General features: G+C 59.0%; 1 protein-coding gene across 2 annotated transcripts in view; it reads left to right on the forward strand.

The window, feature by feature from the left end:
* The first annotated feature begins 86 nt into the window (after positions 1-86).
* The window catches only part of EPHB3 (EPH receptor B3), a 29371-nt gene continuing 12785 nt past the window's right edge, over positions 87-16672 (forward strand). For both annotated transcript variants that reach the window (XM_041467876.1, XM_041467877.1), the window contains exons 1-3: positions 87-132; positions 13485-13549; positions 13953-14625. In XM_041467876.1, coding sequence (XP_041323810.1) covers positions 13493-13549; positions 13953-14625 — 730 coding nt within the window. In that variant the 5' untranslated portion in view covers positions 87-132; positions 13485-13492. The remainder of the gene's footprint in view (positions 133-13484; positions 13550-13952; positions 14626-16672) is intronic.

Here is a 16672-nt window from a genome sequence, read left to right on the forward strand (position 1 = left end):
GACTGCCCGGCGGGGCCGCCCGCACCGCCCCCGCTATGGCCGCGGCCCGCCCGGGGGCCCCCCCGCCGCCGCCGCCGCTGCTCCCCCTTCTGCTGCTCCTGCTGCTCCCCGGTGGCCGCCGCGCTCTGGAGGGTGAGTACCGGGCGGGCGTGCCCGTCCGCCGCACCGGGGCCCGGGCGACCGCACACGGGTGCACGCATCCTCCGGGATGTCCCAGGCCCGTCGTGGCTCACCGCGACTCGTCGTCGTGCCGCGGATGCCCGGTTGTACCCGCGGAGAGCTCGCCGCCGCAGCCCCGCTGCCAGCGCTTAGCCGCCCTCAGTGGGTTTCGGAGTCAACGCCCCGTGGAACCGAGCCCGGCGCGGCAGAGCCGCGGCATCCGCGGCCGGCGGCTGCTGGCAGGGAGCGGCGCCTCTTTGGATACTAGGTTCACGTTTCGAGGCTTTTCGCCACTACCGAGAGGGCTGGAAAATTAATATTTCTTTCAGTGGAAGCTCGTGGCGTGCCAGAACTGGTGGGGCCGCGGAAGGAGTGTCCGTGTGCCGTGTCCGGCTCCATCCCTTCCCCGGCAGGGCTCGCCGCGCCCGCTGCCTTAACCCCCGAGGCTCCAGCGTGGGACCTCCGGGGCGAGTGGCCACGCGTGCCGCATCTACCCCCGACCGGCTCTGCGCTCCGCGGCTCGCCCACCCTCGAGTTCCAATGGAGTTGGGAATAGAACGGGGAGTAATTCTCTCCCCCTTGCAGAGTGAAGCCAGTTCCGCGGGGCAGCGCCGCTGCACCCGCAGCTTTGAGCGGGGAAAGAGGCTTTTGGCCGCGCTGGGTACCGCGGGTTCCCGAGCGGGCAAGGCGGGTCGCACCGGAGAGAAGGAGGAGAGCGGGGCCCGGACGGGTTTTTGTCTCGGCACAAAGTGTGCGGGGCTCCAGCCGGAGTGCCGGGGCGGCGGCGTTCCGGTGTCCGGTAACCGAACCCGCTGCCGGAGCGGCGGGAGGGGGCTGGCGAGGGAGGGACGGAAGGGAAGGGAGATCCCCCGGTCGGAGCGGAGCTGTGGGTGCCCCCGCCCGGGCAGGGGCGGCGGGGGCTGCTCGGAGGCGGTGTCGTGCTTCGGGCTCCCGCTGCCGTCGCCCGGCGTTGCGAGGTTCGGGCCGCGGCGCCGGGGGTGGCCGTGGGCAGGAGCCCTCCCCCGCTGCGGTGGTTGGGGGACGTCTTTCCTCTAGCTTTGGGCTTTGTAGAAAGTTTGGGGGGTGCTTGTTGTTCGCGTTCCTTTTCATCCTCTCTCCGTGCCTTTCTTTTTTTTTTTTTTTTTTTTTTTTTTTTTTTAAAGGAAAAAAAAAATTAAAATCCCTCGTCCTTTGTACGCTGTAGGAATCAGAGCTGTGGGCCTGCCGGGTCCGTGAGCTCCCGGCTAAGCGGGAACCCCGCGGCAGGAGGGGAAGGGAGAAGCCACCGGCATTCAGCCCCCGCGGGATGGAGGCTCCCGAGCCCGCCCGGGGATCCCTGCCTTCTGGAGAGGTGCCGGGGGATGAAGTTGTGGGCACGGAGCCCGGCGCGGCCCCACGTTTGCGGGTAGCCCCGCGTTTGCAGGTAGCCTCTCGCAACCTGCTTCCCATCAGCGGTTTAGGAATTTGGGAAGGATAGCTGGCGTGGGGGCTCGCAGCACGCTGTGTATCACCTGGGGACAGTCCCTCCAGCCTCCGGGGAGACAGGGAGCCCCAGACTCTCCCCCACTACCGTCCGGGCATGGAGCCGTGCAAAGAGTCGGATGGAGAGGAAAATAAACAGGCCCTGCTGAGGAGTCACTGGGTTTTTTCAGCTTCCCGAATGTGTGGAGAGGTCAGGGGCTGAACAGACCGTCTGAGAGGTCAGGGCCCAGCTGGGTGCCAGCCCAGTAGGACCACTTTGGGTCGGGTCTGGCTGGCAGCTGCCCAGCAGTTTTTGGGCTGGCCCCGATTCCACATGGGATTCTCTTTTTTTTTTTTTTTTTTTTTTTCAAATTTTTTTTCAAAATTTTTTTTTTCTGTTTGCTCTTGTTCAAGCTGGAGGGAAAGTTGCAGCTGGCCTGGAGAGGCTTCTCCCTCTGCAGCTTAGGAAAGCTGCTGCTCGCATCAGGGTCAGTGAGCTCCCGCTCCTGCTCTTCTGCTACGTTTGGCATTTCTGTCCACGCTCACCGCTGCTTCCTGACGGGGACTGGCGCGTTCCAGAGGTTACTGTAAATCTCATGTGCACGTTTGTTTGGATATTTTAGTGCTGATCATAAATCTGGCGTGGCCATAAATCTGTACGCACGTCCTGCAGACAACAGCAGCGAGCAGTCCCCAGACCCGGCCACTTTACTGTCCCCTCCGAGGTGCAAAGGGCTGGGCTTGCGGCTGGTGCTGGGCAGGACGGGCAGAGGGCTTTGGGGCTGGATGGCACTCCCCATTCCCGAGGGGATGGCGGGGAGTTGGGTTTCTTTACAAGGCCCCACGGGGGTGGAGGAGAAAAGCCGCGCTCGGCAGCAGCTCAGTGAGGGCTTTGTGCTGCCGAGGAGAAAATGGTTTCTCTCCAGATCCTGTAAGTGCGCTGGGTCTGTTTGAAGTCACAATGTGTTTTTCTTCTCCGGTTCAGCAGTCCCCGGGCCGGCTGCAGAAGGAATGCTCTATCCAGGGGCAACAGCGGATCCTTTCTCCAGCACAGGGGTTTGAGCGGAGAAGTTTGTCCCAGCGGGGCTGTGGGAGCGGAGGCCCTGTGGGGAGTGGACGCGGTGGAACAGCACGGGGAATGTGCTGCGTTCCGGGCCCTTGCCAACCATCCAGGGCTAAAACCCCAGGCTTCAAAACACCCTGGCCCAAGGGAGCATGGACAGCCGCAGACTGGATCTGCCTGTCGCCCTGGGGGTGCGGGTAGACTGGGACAGGGACCTGCTCTCCCTAGGAGCCACTCTCCCAGGCTGTTCCTGTTCTGAGCAGCCTCTCTGGATTCAGGACTCCATTTAAACTTGGAGTTTCCCACGTGCTTCCCCATGAACTCCCATGCAGAAGCACTGTAGTTTGCTGCACGTAGTCCTGAGTAGACTTGGGCTCTAGTGAGATAGCCAAACCCCGCAACGCAGCACGATTTCTAGGGGGCATTTTCTTCACCTGGGCTCTGCCCAGTGACACCTCCCCGACCCCAGCTGGGTGTCACACAGATTGACCACGCTTGTCTTGGCACTGGCAAACCCCTGCTTAATTGACCCCTGTGCTGTAACTGCCAGGTATTTTCTTGGCAGAGAGATTTGCTTTCTGTTTAATTACTTTTCACAGAAATGGCATGTTTCTTGGTGGGGCAATGGATGAAGTTGGCCCTGCTGTTTTATGGGCGCTTGGGGTAGGGCTGTGAGGGGAAAGTGGATCGTGGGGCTCTGCAGCACTCGCTGGATTCATTAAGTCTCCTGTTCCTCGGTAAAAGCTGCGCTTGAGGAAACCCTTCCCGTCCCTGCTCCCGAGGAGGGGAGGAGAAGGGCTTTCCTTTGTGTCAAGTGGAGCATGCAGAGAGCTGGGGAGAGGGAAAACTTGGATCACCAGGCTCTGTTTGCAGCCCCACATTTCTCCCTCAGTGTACAGCGAGGCTGTGGCTGCCAGGCCATGCCTGCCCAGCCCTTGCAATTGGGAATAGCGGCCTCTGGTTTTTAAGGAATGAACCGAAACTCCTTGTTTTGTTATGATGACTTACTGCAAGAGATATTTGGGGAAACCAGTTTGTTGCATTTTCTTTCCGTGAGCCGTTTGCTGCTGCCGCTGGAGCAGAGGAGCTTGGCGTTTAATTAAAACAGCCCCAGCAATCTGAATCACAGACTTGCATGTTTTTAAAATTGTAGCTGTTCCTGTTGTGCTGAGTCAAACTGGTTTGTCGGGATTAAGCGTCTCCGCCTGGGAGCCGCGCTGGGGGAAGGGTGCTGGGGTGGCCCCGGGGTCGGAATCCCCATTCCCAGCTGGTGCAGAACACAGGGTGGGTGTCAGCCTCCCCCGGAGGAGAACCCTGGGAAAGGGGGACTCTACCCAAGGGCTGCGGTGGAGCTGGTGGTTGCCGTTGCCACAAGCTTCTCAGTGGTTGAAACCATAATGAGCTGCTGTTGTTTCTGGGTCCAGCTTGTTCCCATGAATCATTTCGGGATGGTGGTGCCCCTCCATGGGGCAGGAATCTCCTTGCAGAGCCCCATGCCCCAGGGGATGGGCTGCCATCTTGAAGGCCAGGCAGCCTGTTGCAGTGACACTCCCCCCCCGACTGTGACCGTCCCATTTGAAGTCATGTTTTGGTTTTTTTATTGCATTTTTTGTTGTTGTTGTTGTTGCTCCAAACCCAGCCCTGTGCTCTGGCTGGGCGGTGCTGCCAGTCGGGCATGGGCTGTTCCCTCGCAGGGCTGAGCCTCAAGTGGGAGCCATTTTGTAGGGACGGCAGGTGGGCATCCTGCCTGTGAAGGGACTGGCTTGGCACTGTTGATGGAGCCCCACCCTCCTGTGCTTGGGGACCATTATCACCCACCCTCAGCATGGCCACAGAGGAGTCATGGAGCTGAGCTTGGGAGTGGGACAACATCCCCTTTCTGCCGGGCCACATCCCTTTCCCACAGTGCCACCACTCCCAGAGGGGCTGCATCCCTCCCCTGGTGCCCATTTTCCCCTCAGCACAGCTCAGCCCTCCAGCCTGTGCTGCCTGAGTCGGGCGGTAGTGAGCCCAGTGCTGTCTTCGCATGGCCGCCCCGCTGAAGAGGAACGGGAGCCATCTTGAGAAGAGGCAGGAGCGCAGTGGCAGGGCCGAGCTCCGGCCCCATGGCCGCTCTCCACGCACGTGCCAGCGTGTGCTAGCTGAGGGTCCCAGCCTGGGACAGGGGGGAGGATTTTGCTGGGGGGTTCTCTTTATTTTATTTTTGCCCATTGCTAAGCCCTGCTGCGCTGCGGGGCCTGGCGTTTCTCATGCATGTGGCAGAAGCTGTTGACAAACACCTGTTTCTCGGCCCCCTCCCCAGGAATGCCCCGGGGGCCCTGCGGGGGCTGCGGTGCCGCAGGAGTGGGCAGCAGGGATGTCCCGTCCCAGGGGAGCCCTCCCCCAGGATTCTCCTGCCCAGCAGCAGCTGCGGGGGGATTTGAGCCTCCCTGTTCCTCTGTGAGGTGTGGCTGTTGCACAGGGCTGCTGAAATCCATCCCAGTCCCAGGAAGGGACGCTGCTGTCCCCATGTCCCCTGCACCCAGTCCTGCATCTCTCAGGTGCTCAGTGCCCGCCCAGCGAGGGCTGGGGTGCAGGGGGACCCCGCAGGGAGGGGGGGCACGCACACGCGGTGTGCTATCCGAGGCCTTTTTTTATTAATGAGAAAAATGTGCAGGGCTTGAACGATCGCCAGGAACAGATTTATTCTAGTTCCCCAGAAATTAAACCGAAATGAAGGAGCGAGTCAGCCCGGCCCGGCACCCCCTCCTGACTCTGTGCTTGTTTTAACTTTGGAAGAATCTGACTTTGGGGGTGGGGGAGGTGGAGGAGGGAGGGGGGGGCAGTATTTGGGTTTAAGCAGTTCCAGATGGGCTTGGTGCTCTCAGAGAGCTGAGGAAGTGAGCAGAGAGCAGCGCGGAGATTTGGGTAACTGCCCCAGGCAGTAGAGGGGAGGGAGATCTTGGCAGAAACTCCCACTCTGCGCTGCCGGGATGGGATGGAGCTTGGCAGCCAAGCTACCCGTCTGTGGGGCGAGCCTTTGGATGTGCACAGAGTAACCTTTTTTGGGGAAGGGGTGGTTATTTTTTTGCTTTTAAATATCATTACTCTTTCTCTGGGCACTTTCCAAAAGTACAACCTGGAAAAAAAATGGAGCTGGAGGGAGAGAGGGGCCTTTTGGATCTCAGCCTGATGCAAACAGTTGCCCTGCGGAGGCAGGTCTGCAGAACCGACTGCCTTTTCTTCCATCCCCTGGGGACTTTGGGGCTCTTCATCCACCCGTACCAGCCCAGCTCAGCTTGGTGGCCCCGTGGGGACACCTACCCCTTGAAACCATGGCCACAGGGCAGTGGGGTCACAGAAAGAGGTGGCAGGAGCGTCCCCATCATAACGCGTTCTGGAAACAAGGGTGGCTTTGCAGGCTGATTTGCTGCCTCTGTCCTAGTCAATGGCATTTGTGGCTCGAGCAGGTCTGGTGTCTCCTGATCAGATGAGTTATTTCTGTGGCAGCAGAGGATGGTGGCATGGCCATTCCTGCAGGGGATGGCGACCTATAAATCTGTCCTGCCTGCCTGGCGCAGCTGGTCACTTTGTCCATATGGCAGAGAGCTGCAGCGGGCAGCCCCTTCCCCCCAGCCAGGCAGGGACATTCCTGTCCCAGGTGGGCAGGCTGGCAGCAGGCACAGATGAGAGGCTGTCTGTGGGATTTTTGCACACAGCCTGGCACAGCAAAAGCATCTTTTCCCCCTAGACAAGCTGAAGCAGCAAGTACCGGGGCACATCCACCACGTGGGCAGGGATGGCAGCTCTTCCTTGGCCAAGCTGACCCTGGCGTAGCACAATGGGCTCTGACATCCGAAATCCCCGTGGTATTAATAGAACAGTAATTGCAGTGCAGGGCTGGGCTCGGGCAGCTGGCTCCCGTCCTCTCCCAGTGTCGGTACGGCCTTTCTGCAGGACCACGGCCTGGCAGCGGGACCTGGCAGGCTTTGGGCAGCGGGCTGCACGTGTCATTGGCGTGCAGCTGGAGGGCGGAAGCTGCCGTCCTGCAAAAGTCCGAGGCTCCGAGTGCTGTGGTTTAGAAGGGGGTGCACACAGTGTGATGCTGGTGGGTGCTGGAGCCCAGCTTGGCAAGGCTGTGCTCATAAAACGGCAGAAATCTGCCCTTCCCGCCTTGATCCAGTGCGTGACCAGGCGGAAGGGAGCACCCATCCCTCCCTGCATCCCAGCCACTGCCACTTGATCTGCCTTTTGCAGAGCTGGCACCTGTCCTCTCTCACATGCTTCAGTCTGTCTCGCAGCCATCAGGAAACAGCTCCTGGTGAGGAGCACGTGGCCGGAAAACCCTCTTCAGCCAGTTAGCGGATGGTGGGTTGGCGACAGGGCAGGGCTGGATGGAGGGAGCATTCCTGTCCCCCTCCACCCCGTGTGCCAGGCAGCTCCCAGTCATCTGGGATCTGGATCTGGCCCATGCAGAAGGTGCAGGATATTGGGATGGGAAGGGGAGGACTGTGAGCAAGATGCAGCAGGCCAGTGGCTCAGAGCCATGGGACCGTCTCCTGGCTTGAGGTTAATACCCCAGTGTAGGTGTGGGATTGGGAAATGAAGGATGCATCCTTGGAGCATCGTTGGCATTGGAGTTTTGGGCCCTGCTGTGAGCTTACCATGGTTCTGGCAGGGCTGGAAGTGGCAGTGGTGAATGATGCCAGGACTGGCAGTGCTGCCCACCCCTGGCTGGGCTCTTTGGGCAGGGACTGCCTGGCTTGGTGTGTGCATGTGCCCTGTGTGCGCAGAGGGGCCTTAATCTCAGTTTGGGCCTCTGGGCCCTGCCATAATGCAGAAATAATGAGTCTATTATTAAGTGCCCACAGTACTTCTTCACTCTGGTGGCTCGCCTCCAGCAGCAGGCAGAACCTGCCCTGCTTGAAGTGGATGTGTCATCATTTGCCTCAGCAAATCCAATCCCCTTTGATGATGGGCCAAACGCCCTTGGCATGAAGGGCCACAGCTGTGATACAGGCCCCTTTTTTCCTTTCTTCCCCTCCTCTCTTCCCTTTGTTCCCAGTTCATTGACAAGTTGCTGGCTTGCCTTGGACCTGGGACAAGTGGAGGTTGGTGGGCATGTGCAGTCAGAGCCCCTGTGCCCCCCTGGAGAGGGATGGGGTGGGGGGCCAGCTCCCGTGGCAGCCTCGCGTCTCCCCCCTCGGCGCTGGGGAGCAGCAGGCGCCCTGCTTGTCATAAGGACAGGTTCCCAGCGTGGGCGGTGATAGGGAGTGCTCCAGCCCTTCCCTTGGGCTGAACCGCACTGCCTGGCCTGCCCGGCCTGACAGTCGGGGAGGGCAAGGGTGGGACCAGCACAGCCCCCTGGCCTTGCGCTGGGCACTAGGGTAGATGGGTGTGTTGGGGGTCCCCGGAAGAGATGGGATTCCTGAGGGAGGATGAGGGCATATAAGTCGTGCAGCATGCTGGCAGTGCTGCCAGCCCCATCCCTGCAGAGAGAACTAGCAAATAGTGCCTGACAGAACCTTCCCCAGCCTCACAAACTCCATGCCTGGCACCTCCACCATGGGTACCCCCTGACCACCGAGGGTGCCTGCTGGTTTCCCTGCCTGATGCCTCCCACGCTGGCTGCAGCCTTCCTCCCTGCTCTCCTGGCTCTTGACTGCATCAGCTAGAGCCTCTCCTCCCTGCAGTGCAGCTCCGGCACAAGGGGCTGCCAAGTGCCGAAACCTCCCAGCACGCCACCTCCTGTGCTCCAGAGCTGCTGTCTGTGGTGTTCTCCATCCACGGAGCACATGGGCTTAGCGGGACCAGAAAGCTTCCTAAATGCCGGCAGCATGTGGAGTCCCCCAGCCATGGAGCAGGGACATCCCCTGCCTGGGAGGAGGATGCCTACAGGGTTTAGCTGGGGTCAGAGGGGGAAGAACCCTCCTGGAGGAGGAGGAGGAGGGATCTGGGTGAGCCGCACGCTTCAAGAAAACGTGTTGCGGGGTCTCCCAGACCTGACGCGCTCACAGGGCGCTCCTGTGGCTCAGCTTTTGTGTACTGAACGCTTGTCAGCGGGAAAAGTGCAACCTCAGGTTCTCTCCCACAGGCAGCTCTTTGTTCCCAGATAAAGGACCTTACACCAAAGGCCCTTTGTGCCGCTGCTCAGAACAGTGCTGGGATTAATTGTACCGATAGGTGCTTGAATGGGGAGCATGCAAGGCCACTCACTCCTGGTGTAATTATCTTCAAAACTGAGAAAGAAATTAAAATATGCAGAGATGCCCCTTTTGGTGGCTTTCTGAATAGCAGGCAGTCTCTGAGATTAAAAGTGCATCTCTAAACAAGCTAGCTTTCCTTCCAGAGGAGAAATGCATGGCAGTGAGGGGAAAAGAGGCACCTGGCACCACTGTTAGCAGCCACCATGGTGGAAGCCAAGCTGTGTCCTAGGGCAAATGGCCTAGCCATTGACAGGACCTCAGTGTGGGGCAAGGGGCCACATAAGGCTGGTCCAGGCCACTTGCCCTGTGCTGAGCTCCTGCAGACATGGTGCCATGGTGTGCATAGCTCACAGAGAGCATGGGCACGTTGCAGAACAGGTTCCTCTGTTTGCAGCAAGGCTGCGTGGGTGTCTTTACTAACTCTTCTCCCTTGCCTTCTTCCAGGATGCTCTGGACTTGCATGAGCTGCCTTCTCCTCATCAGGCCAAAGAGCTGGCATCCTATATTGCCAGTGTATCCTGATAAAAGCCATCAGTCCACGTATTCAAAGGGGAGAGCATTCAAAGTGGAGCTTATTGGTGGAGACGATTGAGTCTTCCCCAGTGGCTTCATCTTGAAAGAATTTTGATATTTCCCCCCCTTTTCTGGCTCAGCCGTCGCTGCCGCGCGCGTCTGCCGCTCAACAGCGCGAGACGGGCTCTCTGGGCCTCTTAAGGGGGGAGTTCAAACGTTTTCGCTGGCCTCAGACCATGCACGCCGCATTCCTGAGCCTCAGCACGGGGAGAAAGAGGTCCCCGGCTCCAGATGGGTCCTTGCCAGGGCTCCAAACACCTAGTGAACTGCTGGGACTCTGTGGAGGTGATGGGAGGGCTGCTGGTAGGGGACTGCTTGTCTTTGCAGCTCAGGGTGTGCTTGGGAGGAGAGGTGCAGGGCAGGGAGGAGGCAGCTCACAGCCCTGTCCAGGGAGTAAGAATCTTCCCCTGTCCTGGGATCCCACTCTGCCGTGGAACTTCTGCTTCTATGTGGAGTCAAGCCTGGCTGGCTGCACTTGCTGAGCTTAGTGAGGCTCCTGCTCCATGCCTTGATTTTGCCCAGCTGAAGGTAAGGAGAGGACAACTCCCAGCACTGCAGACAGTGATAAAGCAAGCCTTAGGGTGACTTCCCCAAGCTGGCAAAATTGGGAGCCAATTTCCCATTGACTAATGGGACCAGGCTCTTGCTGTGCTGTGCGGGATTGAAGTGGCTTTGACTCACTGTTCAGCCAGCCCTGACGCCGTTCACATCCCTCCACAGCACCTGCAAACCTGAACCACACTGGGAAATCACCGGTGACACCTCTCAGGCCCCCTCTGGCACCATGGGCCAGAGGAAGAATGCAGCTGCTTGATCCTGAACCACTGAAGCCCAGTGCTTCGGCTCCCCAGCCCAAGCGTGCCTCTCACATGCCCTTTCGTGGGGGGGGGCAGTCCTTGGTGTGCCCCAGTGTTTTTGGGAGAGAGGACCAGGTTCAGGTCCAGGCCACTGTGAGAGCTCTGTGGCACCTTTAAGGGCTCAGAGAAGTTTCTGCTACTCAGCTCAGCATGTGCCACCAGCCCCTGGACCACGCAGCACAGAAGCCCATAGGGCCTTCCACTCACAGCCTTCACAATGGCAGGCTGCAAGGGTCTGGGAGGCTCCACTGACCCCACCTGGGTCACTCCCGTGGCTGCAGGAAACCCCCTCTGCCCTCTGTGCTCAGCCTGTTTCCTTTAGCTGAGTTGCTCAGTGAATTTTTTTTTTTTATTATTATTATTATTTCCCCTCCCCGCTCTCTCTGTATGGTTTACGTGGCTCTCACCCCAACAGCCAGCTTGGCTCTGTCAGTTTTTCTCTCCTCTGCTGGTCAGATGGCAGATGCTGCCAAATTAGGATGCAGGCAGCGAGCCTCCTGTCCAAACTGAGGTTCTGCCCATGGCCAAGGGGAAGGACACGGCCAGAGGGGACAGCATGGCAAGGGCTTCCTACATGGGGCCTGCTGCTGTGCAGGAGAGTTCCCGCATATCCTGGATGGGTTTGGGAAGCAAACACCCGCCATGGTCTGGTCAGTCCATGCTGTGCTGTGGCTTGCCACAGCATCCTTGTGTCACTCTGTTTGCGGGCACACCCTGCCACCCAGATCCCCATCTGCCCAGCCTGACTCACCGCCACAGCCGCTCATCCATCAGCAGCCCCAGCCCTGAGAACGCAGGGCATCCCTTCCCCGCTCCTGCTGCAGAAACACCCCCTGGCTGGCCGTGCCGGCAGCAGGGCCCTGCCCTGGCTGGACCCGCACAGAGTCTCCGCACCGGGAGTTGGCAGCCCCGCACTGTGAGCGCTGAGCACACGCTTGGCTCTGCTCACCGCCAGCACGGCGTGTCTGGGCCCTCGGCACCGCTGTGCCCTTATTAGGGCAGCCAGCACGGGGCCTGTCCCTCGCAGAGGTGTGGGCAGCCCCCTTCTGGAACCTGCTCCCCCATCATCTGGCACTGCCCGTCCGCCCTGGCAGCCACCCCATGCAGGGGTCTGGGAAGTGCAGCAGTGTCTCCAGTGGTCTTGTGGCCATGCAAAGCCACACTTGGGATCCTGCCAGGGTTCAGTAGCTGATGGTGTGGGAAATGGGAAGGGAGAGAGAGAGATGGCAGCTTGCTGTGTCCCCTGGGCAAGTAGTGCCTTGGGACTGAGCAGAAGCTGCCTTATGGGTGCACAGACCCATTCTGCCCGTCCTATGTCCCACCCCTCCTGCATTACCTGCTTGACAGAGGGCTTCTTCCTTTTCTCCCTCTGTTTTTGTCAGATGCCCCTAGTCTGTGTTCTTGAGAAACAGCAAATAACTCCTGCCCAGCAACCATCTCTGCACTGCAGTTTGTTGTAGATGCTGCCCTTCTACACCTCTGCCAATGGGGTGTTGGCACCATGAAGGGTTTTCCTCCCTCTGCCCCCAGTGCCATGCCCACTGCTAGTGCCATCAGGCCACAATGGAACTGTGTTTGTGTTTGCACTGGGTGAACAGCCTGGGCGAGAAGCAAGCTCGCTGGCCCAGCTGGGAACCTGGCAAGCCACAAGGCAGGTCAGAGAGCCCGCATGTCCCCAGATGTGCTTGTTTATCTATACCATGGTGGCACCCACAGCCTGTGCTCCCAGCCTGCCTGTGGGTGCTGGCCTGGGAGTTGCTGGCGGGTCTCGCTGGGGTGGGACGCTGAAGAAGGTGTTTACCTCCAGTCGGGCTTCATCCGAAACCCTGCGATGCGTGAATGCTTCCTTCCTCCTCCACACTTCCTCCCTGCCTAGGTCAGCCTGGGGTTTTCCTGGTGTGGAAGGAAAGAGGCTGAAACTGCCTCTTGCTGTGGGGCTGAGCCATGATGCGGGCACAACTGAGCTGCCCTGACATGTCTTTGTGCCCCAGCCAGGGAGAGTGAGTGGTTCCCAGCCTGCTGCTGGGTCTAGGAGAGCCATGGCTCCCTGCTCTTCATCTTGAGCCTGGGTAGACTGAGAAGTGGGCAGATGGATGGGCAGCCCTTAGGGAGGTGCACAGGGTTTCAGATGGGGCCATACTTGTGGCTGGGGAGGGGTTGCCCTCATCAGGGAGGTTTTTTGGCTTTGGTCCTGAGTTCTGCTTGGTGCAGGCAGCAGAGCCCCCCTGAGCACACCAGGGTCTCCAGGCATTTGCACCCCCCTCTACCAACCCCCCCCCAGGCAAAAGAAGGTCCAGAGGACCCCAGGGTGCTGGGGTGCCTGCTCCCCTCCAGACAGCCTAAGGGCCATCCCTGGAGCAGAGCTCACAGGGCCAGGAGCTCTCAGAGGGGCCATTGGCCCCTGAGCATGTCCGTGTGCTCTCATGCTTGTGTTTCACTCCTGGCTTTTGCGCGTGGTGCTCGCGCGGAGCCACGCGGCTCTGCCTGGGATTAGCGACAGCTGCCTGCAATTGCAGCTCTTCCCAGACAAGCGTCTCGCTCCCCCAAGGCTGGGGCTGGGGCTGTTTGGGGAATGCTGCCGGGGTGGTTTGTCTTGTAGTCTGCTCCAGGAATGTTGGCCAGACGGTCAAATTCTTCTCCCCTCTTGTAAAATGAGTGATGTGGGGCGTCTCTGGGAGAGCAGCCTGCCAGTCCCTCCTCCTCTGGATAAACCTGCCTGGCCCGCACCGCCCTGTCATGGGAACGGGCCCTTTCAACCCCAGCCACATTAAATACGCGCCCTGCCAAAGCAGAGGGGGAGGGTGCGGACAGGGGCGCCCGGTCTTCCTCCTTTGGCACCCCTGCACTGCCTGGGGGACACATTTGGCTGTGCTAGTGGCTGGGGATGGCAGCTTGTCCCCATCTCCCCCTTGCCACCTGGCCAGCTCCTCGTCCTGCTGCTTGCCTCCTCCAGCACAGCTCTCCAGGGACGCCTCGCTCTTCCTGTTCTCTTGACAGGAGAAGAGAAATCTGGAGTCTGTCTGCGCCGCTCTCCCCTCCTCCCACCACGTCTCACCCCCCAAGTTGCTGTTTTCCACAGAAATGTCAGGCTCAGCTCTCCTCTCCCCCACTCTTCCTGGGTTTTTTTCCCCTCTAATCTTGGCCTTCATCTCCAATTACTTCTTTCTCTCCTTCCTTTCTCTCCAGAGACCCTGATGGACACAAAGTGGGTGACCTCTGAGTTGGCATGGACAACTCATCCGGAGACAGGGGTAAGTTTGGAACCAACCCTGGTCCTGACCTCCAAAGGGCAGAGCTGGCCCTGGCCCCATGGGAATCGAGGGCAGAGCTGGCCCTGGCCCCATGGGAGTCATGGTTGCTCACCACTGCCTTTGTGAAGCTGGCTGCATCTTTGTCCTTTCCTCCTGTGCATATCCTTGCCTTGTGAAACCATCTCCTCTTGATTCCGTGCCAGTAGAGTGGGAGTGTCATGGTCCCTGGCCTGGGTTGCTCTTAGTCAACTTGATGACCAGGAGGGTTGTGACAGGTGAAGGTGTAGCTGCTGCTCTTCCCTGTTGACTGTTGCCTCTTCCCCCCCACCCTGTGCCATTCACGATGTGTCTGTAGCACTGATGTCCCTGGCTGGGGATCTAACCCTTTCCCTCTCAATCACAGTGGGAAGAAGTCAGTGGTTATGACGAGGCCATGAACCCTATCCGCACGTACCAGGTCTGCAACGTACGGGAGGCCAACCAGAACAACTGGCTTCGTACCAAATTCATCCAGCGCCAGGATGTCCAGCGCGTCTATGTGGAGCTGAAGTTCACCGTGCGGGACTGCAACAGCATCCCCAACATCCCTGGCTCCTGCAAAGAGACCTTCAACCTCTTCTATTATGAGTCAGATACGGATTCTGCCTCTGCAAACAGCCCTTTCTGGATGGAGAACCCCTATATTAAAGTGGATACAATTGCCCCAGATGAGAGCTTCTCCAAGCTGGAGTCTGGCCGCGTGAACACCAAGGTGCGCAGCTTTGGCCCTCTCTCCAAGAATGGTTTTTACCTTGCCTTCCAAGACCTGGGAGCCTGCATGTCCCTCATCTCCGTCCGGGCTTTCTACAAGAAATGCTCCAACACCATTGCTGGCTTTGCTATCTTCCCGGAGACTTTAACGGGGGCTGAGCCCACTTCCCTGGTCATCGCACCGGGCACCTGCATCCCCAATGCAGTGGAGGTGTCTGTGCCCCTAAAGCTGTACTGCAACGGCGACGGCGAGTGGATGGTACCTGTGGGAGCATGTACGTGTGCTGCTGGATATGAGCCCACCATGAAGGATACCCAGTGCCAAGGTATGTGCATGGCAGTGTGATCGTGGCTTTTGTCCCCATGGGTCCGTTGATGTGACGGAGGTGATTTTGCATTGAGCTCAGTCTGGTTTTGGAGGCTTTTCCCTGATGAGTGAGTAGGGTGTTACCTCAGAGGATTGGTCTGCAGTTTGACTCTGAAGCCTTAAAACCTTCATGGTCTGGACTCATGCAGTGTCTGCTGGGACACACTGGTGAGCAATCAGCAGTGCTACCCTCTGTGGGATGCATCTCCTTGCACAGAGCTGCAGCTCAAGGCGTGGTCCTCAGCAGGGATCCAGCACATTTAAGCCCTTGAGCATTACCAAAACCTCTCTCTCATCGCTGCTGCCGTATCCAGGATCTTCCCTCTCTCCCTCCTGCAGTGCTCATGGCTGGGGCAAGTGATTGTTCTTGGCAAGTGTGATTTCACGCTGCTTGTGCGGAGGCTTGTTCAGAAGCCCTGGTGGTGAGCAGGGCTCCCCCGTGGGAGAAGCCATGCTGATGCATGCTCCCCCTGCCAGTGCTGAAAGCTTGCAGCAGGGATGGTAGGGACCAGCACAAAGGCAGGGGATCTGAAGCTCCTTGTTCTTGCTGGAAGGGAAGGAAACATATCCTGCACATAGAGATGTTGGGAATGGAGAGCCACCCTAGCAGCAGGATAGCTCTGTGTGGGTCCTGCAGCTGCCATGCTCTCCCACGATAGCTTTGGTGTTGCTGTTTAACCCCAGTTCAGGGATGTTGATAAGGAAAAATCTGTCTGGATGACTGTTGCATTCCCGTGGGGTGACTTTTTCCCTTGTGAGCTGTCTCTGGCAGGCAGGACCCTGCCCTGGGGTGGCTGGGGTTTGGGGCAGAAAGGTTGCCGTTCCCCTTGGCTGCAGACATTGTACAGGGAGTGGGATGCTGGCGGGGCCCCCAGCGCTGGATGCCTTGTGCTCGCTGATGACGGGATGCTTGGCGCCAGCCCTTTGCTCTTGGCAGGGCCCCTGTGATTTGGGATGGCCTGTGACGTGGGGCTCGGGCCGGGCTGGCCTCCCTGTTGGCTTTGGGAGCAGTGTAGCTGACAGCCATGCTGCTGTGGCTAGTTAGGGAGAGGTCAGTCTCCACAGGGCCACAGCTCTGCCAGGGATCCAGAGCCTCCTGCACCATCAGTGCCAGCACAGCTCTGACTTCAGTGCCACAGCCCCCTGCATCAGTCCTGTGAGCAGCCAATCTGGCTCCTCCTGAGCTGATGGACACCGGTGCCAGGCATCCATCCACACTTTAAACTGCACTGAGGTCCGTGCTCCTGGGTAGCTGCTTTCCTTCTTGCTTGGACTGGGAGATCTTAGACCATACACAATGTTGGCTCTTTCCTAGCAGAGAGTGGGGTTTGGGCACAAGGTGACAGTTTCCAGCCAGTACCAGGGGGATGTGCTGAGAGGGGACATCCCAAGGCAGGACAGAGCTCCTCAGGTTAGGCTCAGGAGCCTGGGGCAAGGTTCCCTCTCCACATTCCCAGGCTGGACAGACCCCCATGTGGCAGCTTTCCCAGCGCCTTTGATTCCCCACCAAGCCCCAGCTTCTGCTGCAGCAGGCAGGGAAGCCACGCTGGGCCACGGGCACATCTCCATCCGGCAGCCTGCCCTCTCGCTGGGCAGAAGCAGTGGTGTCCTCACGTTTCTCTGGGAAAGTTGCACTGCGCTTGTAGGATCAGATTTTCCGCCATATGATCGTGTGTTTTAAGTGGAAACAGCTGAAGAAGGGCTGGGAGAAGCCGGAGCTGCAGCTTCTTTTCTCCTCTTGGCTGGATGTTCGTTACCCCATTTCCACAGTCCAGCACCGCTAAAAAGTCTCCGAGCCCGTGTCATGGGCAGCAGGGTGGATGCAGCCCCCCAAAGCTGGGGTTTCATCACTCCTGCCCCAGGGAGCCCGCAGGGGCTTCACCGTGCAGGCGAGCAGCGCTCCAGAGTGCCAGATGGCATTTTAATAAATAACAATACCCAGTTACTGCTTAGATGGGATAAGCCCTGTTGTAAATCTCCCCCTTTTCCCAGACTTTCAGTGGCCT

The sequence above is a fragment of the Pyrgilauda ruficollis genome, unplaced genomic scaffold (genome assembly GCF_017590135.1).
Source record: "Pyrgilauda ruficollis isolate IOZ18807 unplaced genomic scaffold, ASM1759013v1 scaffold21, whole genome shotgun sequence".
NCBI classification, from domain to species: domain Eukaryota; kingdom Metazoa; phylum Chordata; class Aves; order Passeriformes; family Passeridae; genus Pyrgilauda; species Pyrgilauda ruficollis.